General features: G+C 34.7%; 1 protein-coding gene across 2 annotated transcripts in view; it reads left to right on the top strand.

Moving 5' to 3' along the window:
• Positions 1-469: 469 nt before the first annotated feature.
• LOC140159104 (neuronal acetylcholine receptor subunit alpha-3-like) overlaps positions 470-13,317 on the top strand; it is a 99,681-nt gene continuing 86,833 nt past the window's right edge. For both annotated transcript variants that reach the window (XM_072182468.1, XM_072182459.1), the window contains exon 1: positions 470-1,210. In XM_072182468.1, coding sequence (XP_072038569.1) covers positions 1,153-1,210 — 58 coding nt within the window. In that variant the 5' untranslated portion in view covers positions 470-1,152. The remainder of the gene's footprint in view (positions 1,211-13,317) is intronic.

Consider the following 13,317-nt stretch of genomic DNA (forward strand, 5'->3'; position numbering starts at 1 on the left):
TTTTCTGTGATTATCATCAGCAGAGCAAGCGTAAACCATTCCCATAAAAGTGTGATATGACAAGGTTTACTAGTGGACATCACCGGAATGCAATGGGGTCCAATCATAACCGCCACTAATGCGTATCAGCTTGATACGTTACTACACACATATTGCCATCATCAACTTCTACTTGAAGTCTTGACGAGATAAAAATATTTTTCGGCATGGATTAGAAAATAATCGTACATATATCTTTCGACTATCAACATATCTTCACACGCTCGTGCAAATGGCGGATTTCGCTTGAGTCATCTTGTGTATTTTTTGTGTGTGTCAATAGATTCACCTTCGTTGGTGTAAGGAGTATTTCTTTATCAAGTAGTATAACTATCAGAAATTAATTTGTAGTATTGTAACTATGTCAATATTTCTGTTAATTAGTCTCTGCTTATCTCGATACCGTGAAGTATGCGACTGCGCAATTTGCAAGCAAACGTAGACTCATGTGTGAAATAACAACACACACATATTGCCTGCAATCACAGTTGAGGAGGACGGTATGGTAATTCCCATCGCTAAACGCCTGCGTGGATTATAAATGGTTAACATATTCAAATGGATCATTATAAACACCGGGAATCGGGATACCCCCAATCACCTTTTATACGCTGATCCAATTTGAGTTGGCCCAATGCGATCAGCCAATGTACGACAAGTTCATAGGATTCTATTTACGCTAGGTAGACTTGCAGACTGACTGAGCCGTGTGTTTCGCCAAGGGAGGCTATATACTCTCCAATGCTACTATGCATCCCAACGATGGTTAACGCATCAATGCTCATAGTACTTTCGGGGAACGTTGATCCAATAAAAGCTAAACGCGAACCTGCTACTCTTAACGACACGAACAGAACAACAACACTACACCACACTTGTTTTGAAGACACGGATTGTGTGTTAAATATTTGCGCTTGGATTTGTTATCATCATGGGTTGCAGATACAACTATGGAATATATACCGATTTTAGTATTGGGTAATAATACTAACAAGTCTGCAGTTGTGCACACCATCAGCTGTGATAGTAATGGTGTTTTTCCACTTCCGGCGTCTACTTCAACGATGCCTCTGAATCGACACCGTTTTTGTTGCAACATTTGATACACTTACAATGAAGCCTCTCTATTTTTATGAGCTCTTTTGGCTGCTTCTTATAGAAAGCATCAGAGGTAAGGTTATAGCGGTAATTATAATATTATGTGAGTGGAATTGGATTTGTCATCTGTAATTTCACATAGTAATCGGAGTAACATAATACCGCACTGAATGTCATGTAAGTGTCGGTAGATTGATGAATAATACATACGATCTATCAATTTGTTCATTTTATAAATATTTAATGTCGTATAGTTTACCAAATCAATCACCTCAATTTATGATGTGTCGTAACATAAATGCTTCTGCACAAGGTGTCCAAATCATGTTCTTTTGCATTGGAATATGCAGCATTTTTAAAGGATAACACAAAGTAGAAGTCAAAAATTACTGCCAAAATGTATTCATAAATAATTGAATGAAAGGAATAATTTATATATATCATTAATGAATAGTGATCGGTTTCTTCAGTTAGTATATCTCAATGTTGGTAATAGATTAGTTACCGTACATTCTTGTTATATATTCTCAAATTATTTTGTTAAATTGCTATGTGGTAAGAATTGTATTGTCTTTGTAGAGGGTTAACCAAAATAGAATACATTATAACAGTATTGCTTTCCATATGGGCTCTCTTAGATGCTATCGGGATGGGACATTCAGTCATCTCATTCTTTCCATCTCTGCATATAGGACGATAGCCTGACGTACCCTCAGGATGGAACACTCTCAATGCATTTGCCAAATTTCATTTGCTCAATTTCAAACGTACCATGGGGAGAGCGGACATCTAAATTTGATCTTTCGCCAATTAAATGTCTTTTTAAAAAACAGAATGGTCACAGACCTGTAGCAAAATTAGGTTTAACATAAAAGCCATAATTATGTTTATAACTCTGATATTTTGAGCGCTCTTCTGATAGTTCTGCTATCTTACTTGTTGTAATTTAATTTTGATCTGTCGACTTACTCATATTGATTGAATCAAAGGTGCAATGTAATGCAAATTATGGTTTATATTTTCTAACATTTTCTCATATTTACTTATCCACGTAACTTGTACATCAACAACAACAACGATAACACCAACAACAGTATCGACAGTAACAACAACAACAACAACATCAACAACAACAACAACGGCAACGACCTTGTCAAATACAACTATTTTAACAAGATCAAACCACATTAACACAAAAATAATTATTTAGAGAGACACCACCTACACATCCACGTGTGCGAACCACTAGTAAAGGTATTTCGTAGAAGATAAACTAAAAAACAAAACAACAAACATTCATATATAAAACAATGTACAAACATACATGTATAAAGTAATTAGGTGAATAATATGGGTTTTTTTTTCTTTATTCATCAAATTTCTTCTGATATTTGAAGAGCAAACACACAACACAACGATGCAAAATTTAAGATACATGTGTATTTATTTATGATAATCTCAGTGCTGCATCTTTTAAAGTAATTGAAGTAGCATGAGGAAAAATTATACACCTCGATGTCATCACAGTCAGTCCAGTTTTTGTCTTTTAACACTTTGAACTAATGCATAGTCGTATGTGTAATACTATCAACTCAATGCTTATTAATTTCTGTATCCTTTACTTATATTAAAGGCCGACAAACCATGTCAACTATACTGATTTAGTTTCTGTCATCAGCAGTGAATTTACAATCTTACGTGTGAGTTTGCAAAATATACTTAAGATAATCTATACGGTTTTGCCATCCATAAAGCACCCCTTTTCAACTTTGTTCTCAAGTTCCCTAAAGAGCGGCTAACCCATCACAAAGGTGTAGCGCAGTATTTACAGCTAAGCAGTCAAAATCAATACGTAACAGCCTCAGGGTTTACTCCCCCTCAGAGTATGAGGCTCTCAATTCTATAATTAAAAGCTCAGTGGAGGTTTTTAATGATTCCCTTTTCTCAATTCTTGCTGCCAAAAAAAAAATCAGGTATATCCTGGCTCCAGCACCTTGTGGTTTTAAATGTCGAGATGCTGAAAAGCTAATGAACTAATGTAAGGTATATGCAGTAAAGACTCGCGGCATTTTGCTTTCGTAATGCTCTTGTGAAGGGGTCAAGTTACCAGGCAGTTCGGTGTGCTCATTCGTATACGCCTGCCTAGCCTGCCCTAAGTTGTATGCCTGATTCTCCTAGTTTGCTGAAGGAAACGCAGCCATGTTGTGCCACATTCACAATACAAGGATGCTATGTTTGAAAAAGCCAGTTGTAATTAAAGTCCGCTCTCATTCTGTGTGATTTCACCGATTGGAACGTCCCCGGGCGTTACTCTCAGTGCTACGGTCCCGGATATGAGAAGGAAGCCTAGCGCTCAATGTATAGCTTAACCCCACGTGTTCTAAAATTATTGCATGCAATATACCACTTTACTGATGAAAATATGTATGAATAGGATCAATTGCGAGTAACATGTGCAATATGGCATACGTGTATTTTGTAAGATATTTGGATTACAAACTTTGTGCGCTAAAATAAAAAACGACTTTGTATCTTTACAAGTTAAGAGTTTTTGGGTGCAATAATTACAATCTGCAATTCGTTCAGTATTCACATTTTCAGATTCTATCCTCCTATGTTTGTTTAAGTTAATTTGTTAGCAGAATACCCAAGACACACTCTACCAAGAAACAAGACACACGCACTAAACCATCACATGCATCCCACAGCAAGTATTACCTAAGATGCCATCCAATAATTGTTTAAGTATTTACATATCTTTCCTTTCCTCCATTGAGGGAATGTACAATATCCACAGAGGAGTTAAAGTAATCATCTTCTGCTTTACTTTTCCTGCGTGCATCTAACTTCTTACTTCGCTGATGAGCACCAGTGTTATTGATTGCTGAGGTCATTAATCTCATTTTATCCACGCTCTAATAATCGCTGGGTAATTGTAACATAATTGCTACATAATTGAACGTTTCTACTTGTAAATTAATTTACAATGATTTAACATTAACTTGAGGCCCAATGCGCGCGGCGTTTTCCCCAACCGTCCTATACATTACTATACCGTCTGCAAAATATATTTGTGAAAATTATCATATTCACCTTTCCATGTTTGTTTAAGCTTTTGTTAGCATAGCAGAAAACCAAGACACATTCTATTAGGAAACAAGAAATAAGTAATGAACCATTCTAAGCATCCCATTGCAGGTATTACTTAAAATTGGACCAATTTTCTTCTAACCCATTATCTTTATTCTCCTCCATTGAGAAAGGATAAATATCCACAAAGGAGTCATAAGCTTCTTCCTCTCATGCATACATACAACTTCTTATTTCGCTGAGCATCAATTTAATTGATTAGTGAGATCATTAATCTCATTTTTATTCACGCTCTGATAATCGCTGGGTAATTGTAACTCAATTGCTACATAATTGAACGTTTCTACGGACATGACAATGATTTAACATTCAATGAGACCCTATGTGCATGGGTTTATCTTTGCAAATTATTATATTCATTCTTCAATGTTTGTTTAAGTTTACTTGTTACCAGAAAACCCAAGACACATTCAACCAATAAACAAGACACAAGTAATGAGCTATTCCATGAGCTCACAGTATACCTAAGATCGGGCCAATTGTATGAGCATTTACATTATCTTACTTTCCTCCATTTTGGAAATGTACAATATCCACAGAGGAGTCTTTCCTGCATGCATCTAACTTTTATTTTGCTGAGCATCAGTGGTAATGATCTGTGAGGTCATTAATCTCATTTTGTTCACGCTCTGATTATTGCTGGGTAATTTTAACATAATTGCTACATAATTGAAAGTTTCTACTGCCAAATTGATCGACAATGATTTACCATTCAGTGAAGCCCAATGCGCTCGGGTTTCACAACTCTAGCCGAACTATCGTCTGCTAAAGAGTACTGGGATATTTATCATATTCGCCCTTTATTGTTTGTTTAAGATTATTTGTTACCAGAAAACCCAACACATATTTTAGCAATAAGCAAGACATAAGTAATGAGCCATTCCATGAGCTCACAGTATATATTACCTAAGATCGGGCCAATTGTATGAGCATTTACATTATCTTACTTTCCCCCATTTAGGAAATGTAAAATATCCACAGAGGAGTTGCAGTAAGCTTCCTCCTTTCCTGCATGCATCTAACTTCTTATTTTGCTGAGCATCAGTGGTAATGATCTGTGAGGTCATTAATCTCATTTTGTTCACGCTCTAATAATAGTTGGGTAATTGTAACATAATTGCTACATAATTGAACGTTTTTACTGACATAGTAATTGACAATGATTTAACATTCAGTGAGGCCCAATGCGTGCAGGGTATTTTTTATTCTCTTACCATACTATATCGTCTGCTCACTGCTCCGACTCTCAGACGTTGACATTTTAAAGACATCATTCTATGTAACTGAATTCTCTAATAATGAAATTATCACGATCCAATGCAGTTTTATACCTGGAGACAAAAGACGCAATAGCATTCTATTCCGGTCATGTACTTCAATTTAATTCACCATTGAGATCGGGACGGTTTTACTTATTGACGAAAACATTTAGAGCTCAGCTAGATACATCAATGTGCAAAACCTGTACGAAACTTTAAAATAAACAATTAATTAAACTATTGTGATGTTGTACACGTACAAAAACAATATTGAAACGCACCTGGAAAATAATAACATTTAAAACAATTATTTTATAATATACTAAAATAATGCGGATTTACAAATCAGGTATACATGGCAAGGTAAAATGACGTAATTGTGGGCAAGTGATGTGCAAACATTATTTACGGTATGCAATTTCATTTATTTTCTCAGTGTCAATATATTTTCATATATTACATTGTCCATAATTATTAATTACTGATGCTAATGTTTCGTAACTTTTTCGCCAATTAACGTATGTTATTTCCAAACCAGACAGTTCGTAACATATAGCATTCGTAGTACCGTGTGCCTGTTTATACCAGACTCTAATACAAAACAAAAACAAACTATAACTCGTTTATTGTAATTCTTCAGTCGCCATAGAATATTACAAAATAACTGTTGGTACTTCGTACATGCAATAAAGACTATACCTATCGGACACCCACCCACACGCAAAAACCAATCCGCCCCATCCCTACACACACATTGCATGCGATGAGGGGCAAACGTCAATCCAGTATCAATTAAATAAGGCTACAACAAGCTCAAATAAGTTGTCAAAGTTGTATATCGGCGGAGTGGCAGAAATAGGAAAAAACTACATTGTATCGGCTATAAAATTCATGTATTATATCGCATCATTGAAAGAGTAGCAGGCATTCTTTAATTATAATAGCTGCTACTCAGATCACACATACTATAAACTTGTGCTACATTAATTAAATTTACACATTCGTGGCATAGCGGAAACAGGAAAAGCTATACATTGGTGCCAGGCAGTTGAATAACTCATTATTATATCACATAGCTTTTAAAGTTTTGTGCATCATACTCTCACTGTTTCTCTATGTCTTTGTTTCTCACCTACACACCTACCCCACATGCACTCTATGTGAAGCAAGTTTGGTAGTAATGCGGTCTTTCCTGTCTAATAATAACAGTTTAACACCCACACCGTCACATTTCAACTCTTTCGTATTGCATAACAATAGTTTTGTAACTAGTTTTGTTTTTCCTATTGTAAGGTTCCAGACTTACTAGACAGTGTACATTGGATGCTTGAAACATCTCAATTGTGAATATATTAGTACATTGTAGATTTGTTATTATTTTCATGCTCTTCCTTGTCCTATGATTTCCTTTCAAAGACATTGCTCATAATATAACGACCGAACACGTTAACACACACCAACATCTGCACTTTGATATATAAATGAAAGCCTTTTTATTTTGTTTTGCTTTTTTTATCAGCCCTAGTATCTTATGTATCTTGAAATAATTAGTTAAAACACCTCCAATTTTACTCTCATACCAACACTTCATGTCAGACATTCCAAGTACCACAAAAAATGCGATGAAAATAATATCTTTACTATCTCAGCCATTATTCTCTTAACATGCTTAAGCTCGTGTTATAATTTCAACATCACCTTGGGGCATATTGTCTTTAAACAGGGGCATCTATGGCTAATGACGGGCAAAAAGGTCAATGCAAGGCGTCAGAAATCGATTACATCTACCTCCAACCATAGAGCGCACTGTCTCCTAGTCTTCCATTTTAACATGCCTGCTGTAATTTATAAGCACGGTTTGCCTTAGGATGCTGTCGAGATGCAATGCATGAATCATCCTGGTTTTGTTTTTGAAGGATTAGCTTAGCTGTATATTTTTCTGCAGTGGTTATATATTTCAGTATTGACGGCACTTGTGAATTTTGTTATTGGCACTTGTACCCTTAGAAAGTGATCGCATTATTTTTTCTAATTGTAATATTTTTATAGCTATTTTTGTAAAGTTGCTACTGCTTCGCAGATACATGATATTTGGTTTTAATCTTAAGCAGTCAACATACTTCCATTTCTGTCAGACAAAATATTCAGTTTTAAAACAGTAAACAAACATAAATATATTCAAATTTTTGCTGCAAAAAATCTAATTGTGTTTTCAAAGACTAAAGTAAGACACTGACACGTCCACAAGAAGATTAAATAATTATAGCTGTCATTGGATAAACATTAAGAAAGCATGTTTTATCATAGCTTTGGAATTCACCGACAATTTAATAATCGCCGTTAATCATATATCAATCATATAATCAGGAACGCATAAAAGCAAACAAATACAAGAAACCGTTGATCATTAAATTATTCATCATCATTCATTGTTGGCAAGATTGTAAAAGATTGTACTCATAAATCATGACTAGTCGTCGAAAAATTACTTATAGCCCGCTGGAGTATATTTCCATAATTAATTATGCAAGTATTTCTTTCCTATCCATATTTTAAAACTAAAATAGCAAAAAAAAGTCCAGTTTTGTTTTGCAAATTTTGATGCAGCATTTGTCTTAATAGCCCAAAAGGTGTTGCCATGGTGACACTTTGAATAAAAAGATGCAGATTTAAGAGTTGCCCTAAACCCATTGAAAATGTTGCTTTTGTTGTCGGAGTGCTTGTTCGTCACTGGTCACCGCGGATCATCCTTGACCAGTCATGAAGATGATGTAATGGTACACTGACTTGAGTATCTTGAAATAATTGGTTAAAATACCTCCAATTTTACTCTCATACCAACACTTTATGTCAGACATTCCAAGTACCACAAAATGCGATGATAATAATGTCTTTACTATCTCAGCCATTATTCTCTTCAGCTCGTGTTATAATTTCAACATCACCTTGGGGCATATTGTCTTTAAATGGGGGCATCTATGGCTAATGACGGGCAAAAGGTCAATGCAAGGCGTCAGAAATCGATTACATGTACCTCCAACCATAGACCGCACTGTCTCCTAGTCTTCCATTTTAACATGCCTGCTGTAATTTATAAGCACGGTTTGCCTTAGGATGCTGTCGAGATGCAATGCATGAATCATCATGGTTTTGTTTTTGAAGGATTAACTTAGCTGTATATTTTTCTGCAGTGGTTATATATTTCAGTATTGACGGCACTGTTATTGGCACTTGTTCCCTTAACAAGAGGTCGAATTATTTTTTCCGATTGTTATTTTTATAGCTATTTTTGTTAGTTGCTACTTCTTCGCAAATACCTGATTTTTGGTTTTAATTTCAAGCAGTCAGGATACTTTCATTTCTGTCAGACAAAATATTCAGTTTTAAAACAGTACACAAACATAAATATATTCAAAAAAAAGAAAAAAAAAATCTAATTGCGTTTTCAAACACCAAAGTAAGACACAGACGCAAGAATATTAAATAATTATGAGAATAAATATTTTGTTATTTTGTATATCGAGCTGTCATTGGATAAGCATAAAGAAATATGTTTTATCTTAGTTTTTTTTTCACCGACAATTTAATTATCGTCTTTAATGATATATCAATCATATAATCAGGAACGCATAAAAACAAACAGATACACGAAACCTTTGATCATTAAATTATTCATCATCATTCATTGTTGGCAAGATTGTACTCATAAATCATGACTAGTCATCGAAAAATTACTTATAGTCCGCTGGAGTGTATTTCCATAATTAATTATGCAAGTATTTCTTTCCTATCCATATTTTAAAACTAAAATAACAAAAAGAAGCCCAGTTTTGTTTTGCAAATTTTGATGCAGCATTTGTCTTAATAGCCCAAAAGGTGTTGCCATGGTGACACTTTGAATGAAAACGATGCAGATTTAGGGGTTGCCCCTAAACCCATTGAAAATGTTGCTTTTGTTGCCGGAGTGCTTGTTCGTCACTGGTCACCGCAGATCATCCTTGACCAGTCATGAAGATGATGTAATGGTACACTGACTTGAGTATCTTGAAATAATTGGTTAAAATACCTCCAATTTTACTCTCATACCAACACTTTATGTCAGACATTCCAAGTACCGCATAAATGCGATGATAATAATGTCTTTACTATCTCAGCCATTATTCTCTTAAGCTCGTGTTATAATTTCAACATCACCTTGGGGCATATTGTCTTTAAATGGGGGCATCTATGGCTAATGACGGGCAAAAAGGTCAATGCAAGGCGTCAGAAATCGATTACATCTACCTCCAACCATAGAGCGCACTGTCTCCTAGTCTTCCATTTTAACATGCCTGCTGTAATTTATAAGCACGGTTTGCCTTAGGATGCTGTCGAGATGCAATGCATGAATCATCCTGGTTTTGTTTTTGAAGGATTAGCTTAGCTGTATATTTTTCTGCAGTGGTTATATATTTCAGTATTGACGGCACTTGTGAATTTTGTTATTGGCACTTGTACCCTTAGAAAGTGATCGCATTATTTTTTCTAATTGTAATATTTTTATAGCTATTTTTGTAAAGTTGCTACTGCTTCGCAGATACATGATATTTGGTTTTAATCTTAAGCAGTCAACATACTTCCATTTCTGTCAGACAAAATATTCAGTTTTAAAACAGTAAACAAACATAAATATATTCAAATTTTTGCTGCAAAAAATCTAATTGTGTTTTCAAAGACTAAAGTAAGACACTGACACGTCCACAAGAAGATTAAATAATTATAGCTGTCATTGGATAAACATTAAGAAAGCATGTTTTATCATAGCTTTGGAATTCACCGACAATTTAATAATCGCCGTTAATCATATATCAATCATATAATCAGGAACGCATAAAAGCAAACAAATACAAGAAACCGTTGATCATTAAATTATTCATCATCATTCATTGTTGGCAAGATTGTAAAAGATTGTACTCATAAATCATGACTAGTCGTCGAAAAATTACTTATAGCCCGCTGGAGTATATTTCCATAATTAATTATGCAAGTATTTCTTTCCTATCCATATTTTAAAACTAAAATAGCAAAAAAAAGTCCAGTTTTGTTTTGCAAATTTTGATGCAGCATTTGTCTTAATAGCCCAAAAGGTGTTGCCATGGTGACACTTTGAATAAAAAGATGCAGATTTAAGAGTTGCCCTAAACCCATTGAAAATGTTGCTTTTGTTGTCGGAGTGCTTGTTCGTCACTGGTCACCGCGGATCATCCTTGACCAGTCATGAAGATGATGTAATGGTACACTGACTTGAGTATCTTGAAATAATTGGTTAAAATACCTCCAATTTTACTCTCATACCAACACTTTATGTCAGACATTCCAAGTACCACAAAAATGCGATGATAATAATGTCTTTACTATCTCAGCCATTATTCTCTTCAGCTCGTGTTATAATTTCAACATCACCTTGGGGCATATTGTCTTTAAATGGGGGCATCTATGGCTAATGACGGGCAAAAAGGTCAATGCAAGGCGTCAGAAATCGATTACATGTACCTCCAACCATAGACCGCACTGTCTCCTAGTCTTCCATTTTAACATGCCTGCTGTAATTTATAAGCACGGTTTGCCTTAGGATGCTGTCGAGATGCAATGCATGAATCATCATGGTTTTGTTTTTGAAGGATTAACTTAGCTGTATATTTTTCTGCAGTGGTTATATATTTCAGTATTGACGGCACTGTTATTGGCACTTGTTCCCTTAACAAGAGGTCGAATTATTTTTTCCGGTTGTTATTTTTATAGCTATTTTTGTTAGTTGCTACTTCTTCGCAAATACCTGATTTTTGGTTTTAATTTCAAGCAGTCAGGATACTTTCATTTCTGTCAGACAAAATATTCAGTTTTAAAACAGTACACAAACATAAATATATTCAAATTTTTGCTGCAAAAAATCTAATTGCGTTTTCAAACACCAAAGTAAGACACAGACGCAAGAATATTAAATAATTATGAGAATAAATATTTTGTTATTTTGTATATCGAGCTGTCATTGGATAAGCATAAAGAAATATGTTTTATCTTAGTTTTTGAATTCACCGACAATTTAATTATCGTCTTTAATGATATATCAATCATATAATCAGGAACGCATAAAAACAAACAGATACACGAAACCTTTGATCATTAAATTATTCATCATCATTCATTGTTGGCAAGATTGTACTCATAAATCATGACTAGTCATCGAAAAATTACTTATAGTCCGCTGGAGTGTATTTCCATAATTAATTATGCAAGTATTTCTTTCCTATCCATATTTTAAAACTAAAATAACAAAAAGAAGCCCAGTTTTGTTTTGCAAATTTTGATGCAGCATTTGTCTTAATAGCCCAAAAGGTGTTGCCATGGTGACACTTTGAATGAAAACGATGCAGATTTAGGGGTTGCCCCTAAACCCATTGAAAATGTTGCTTTTGTTGCCGGAGTGCTTGTTCGTCACTGGTCACCGCAGATCATCCTTGACCAGTCATGAAGATGATGTAATGGTACACTGACTTGAGTATCTTGAAATAATTGGTTAAAATACCGCCAATTTTACTCTCATACCAACACTTTATGTCAGACATTCCAAGTACCGCATAAATGCGATGATAATAATGTCTTTACTATCTCAGCCATTATTCTCTTAAGCTCGTGTTATAATTTCAACATCACCTTGGGGCATATTGTCTTTAAATGGGGGCATCTATGGCTAATGACGGGCAAAAAGGTCAATGCAAGGCGTCAGAAATCGATTACATCTACCTCCAACCATAGAGCGCACTGTCTCCTAGTCTTCCATTTTAACATGCCTGCTGTAATTTATAAGCACGGTTTGCCTTAGGATGCTGTCGAGATGCAATGCATGAATCATCCTGGTTTTGTTTTTGAAGGATTAGCTTAGCTGTATATTTTTCTGCAGTGGTTATATATTTCAGTATTGACGGCACTTGTGAATTTTGTTATTGGCACTTGTACCCTTAGAAAGTGATCGCATTATTTTTTCTAATTGTAATATTTTTATAGCTATTTTTGTAAAGTTGCTACTGCTTCGCAGATACATGATATTTGGTTTTAATCTTAAGCAGTCAACATACTTCCATTTCTGTCAGACAAAATATTCAGTTTTAAAACAGTAAACAAACATAAATATATTCAAATTTTTGCTGCAAAAAATCTAATTGTGTTTTCAAAGACTAAAGTAAGACACTGACACGTCCACAAGAAGATTAAATAATTATAGCTGTCATTGGATAAACATTAAGAAAGCATGTTTTATCATAGCTTTGGAATTCACCGACAATTTAATAATCGCCGTTAATCATATATCAATCATATAATCAGGAACGCATAAAAGCAAACAAATACAAGAAACCGTTGATCATTAAATTATTCATCATCATTCATTGTTGGCAAGATTGTAAAAGATTGTACTCATAAATCATGACTAGTCGTCGAAAAATTACTTATAGCCCGCTGGAGTATATTTCCATAATTAATTATGCAAGTATTTCTTTCCTATCCATATTTTAAAACTAAAATAGCAAAAAAAAGTCCAGTTTTGTTTTGCAAATTTTGATGCAGCATTTGTCTTAATAGCCCAAAAGGTGTTGCCATGGTGACACTTTGAATAAAAAGATGCAGATTTAAGAGTTGCCCCTAAACCCATTGAAAATGTTGCTTTTGTTGTCGGAGTGCTTGTTCGTCACTGGTCACCGCGGATCATCCTTGACCAGTCATGAAGATGATGTAA

This window comes from Amphiura filiformis, chromosome 1 (assembly GCF_039555335.1).
Source record: "Amphiura filiformis chromosome 1, Afil_fr2py, whole genome shotgun sequence".
Taxonomy (NCBI): Eukaryota; Metazoa; Echinodermata; class Ophiuroidea; order Amphilepidida; family Amphiuridae; genus Amphiura; species Amphiura filiformis.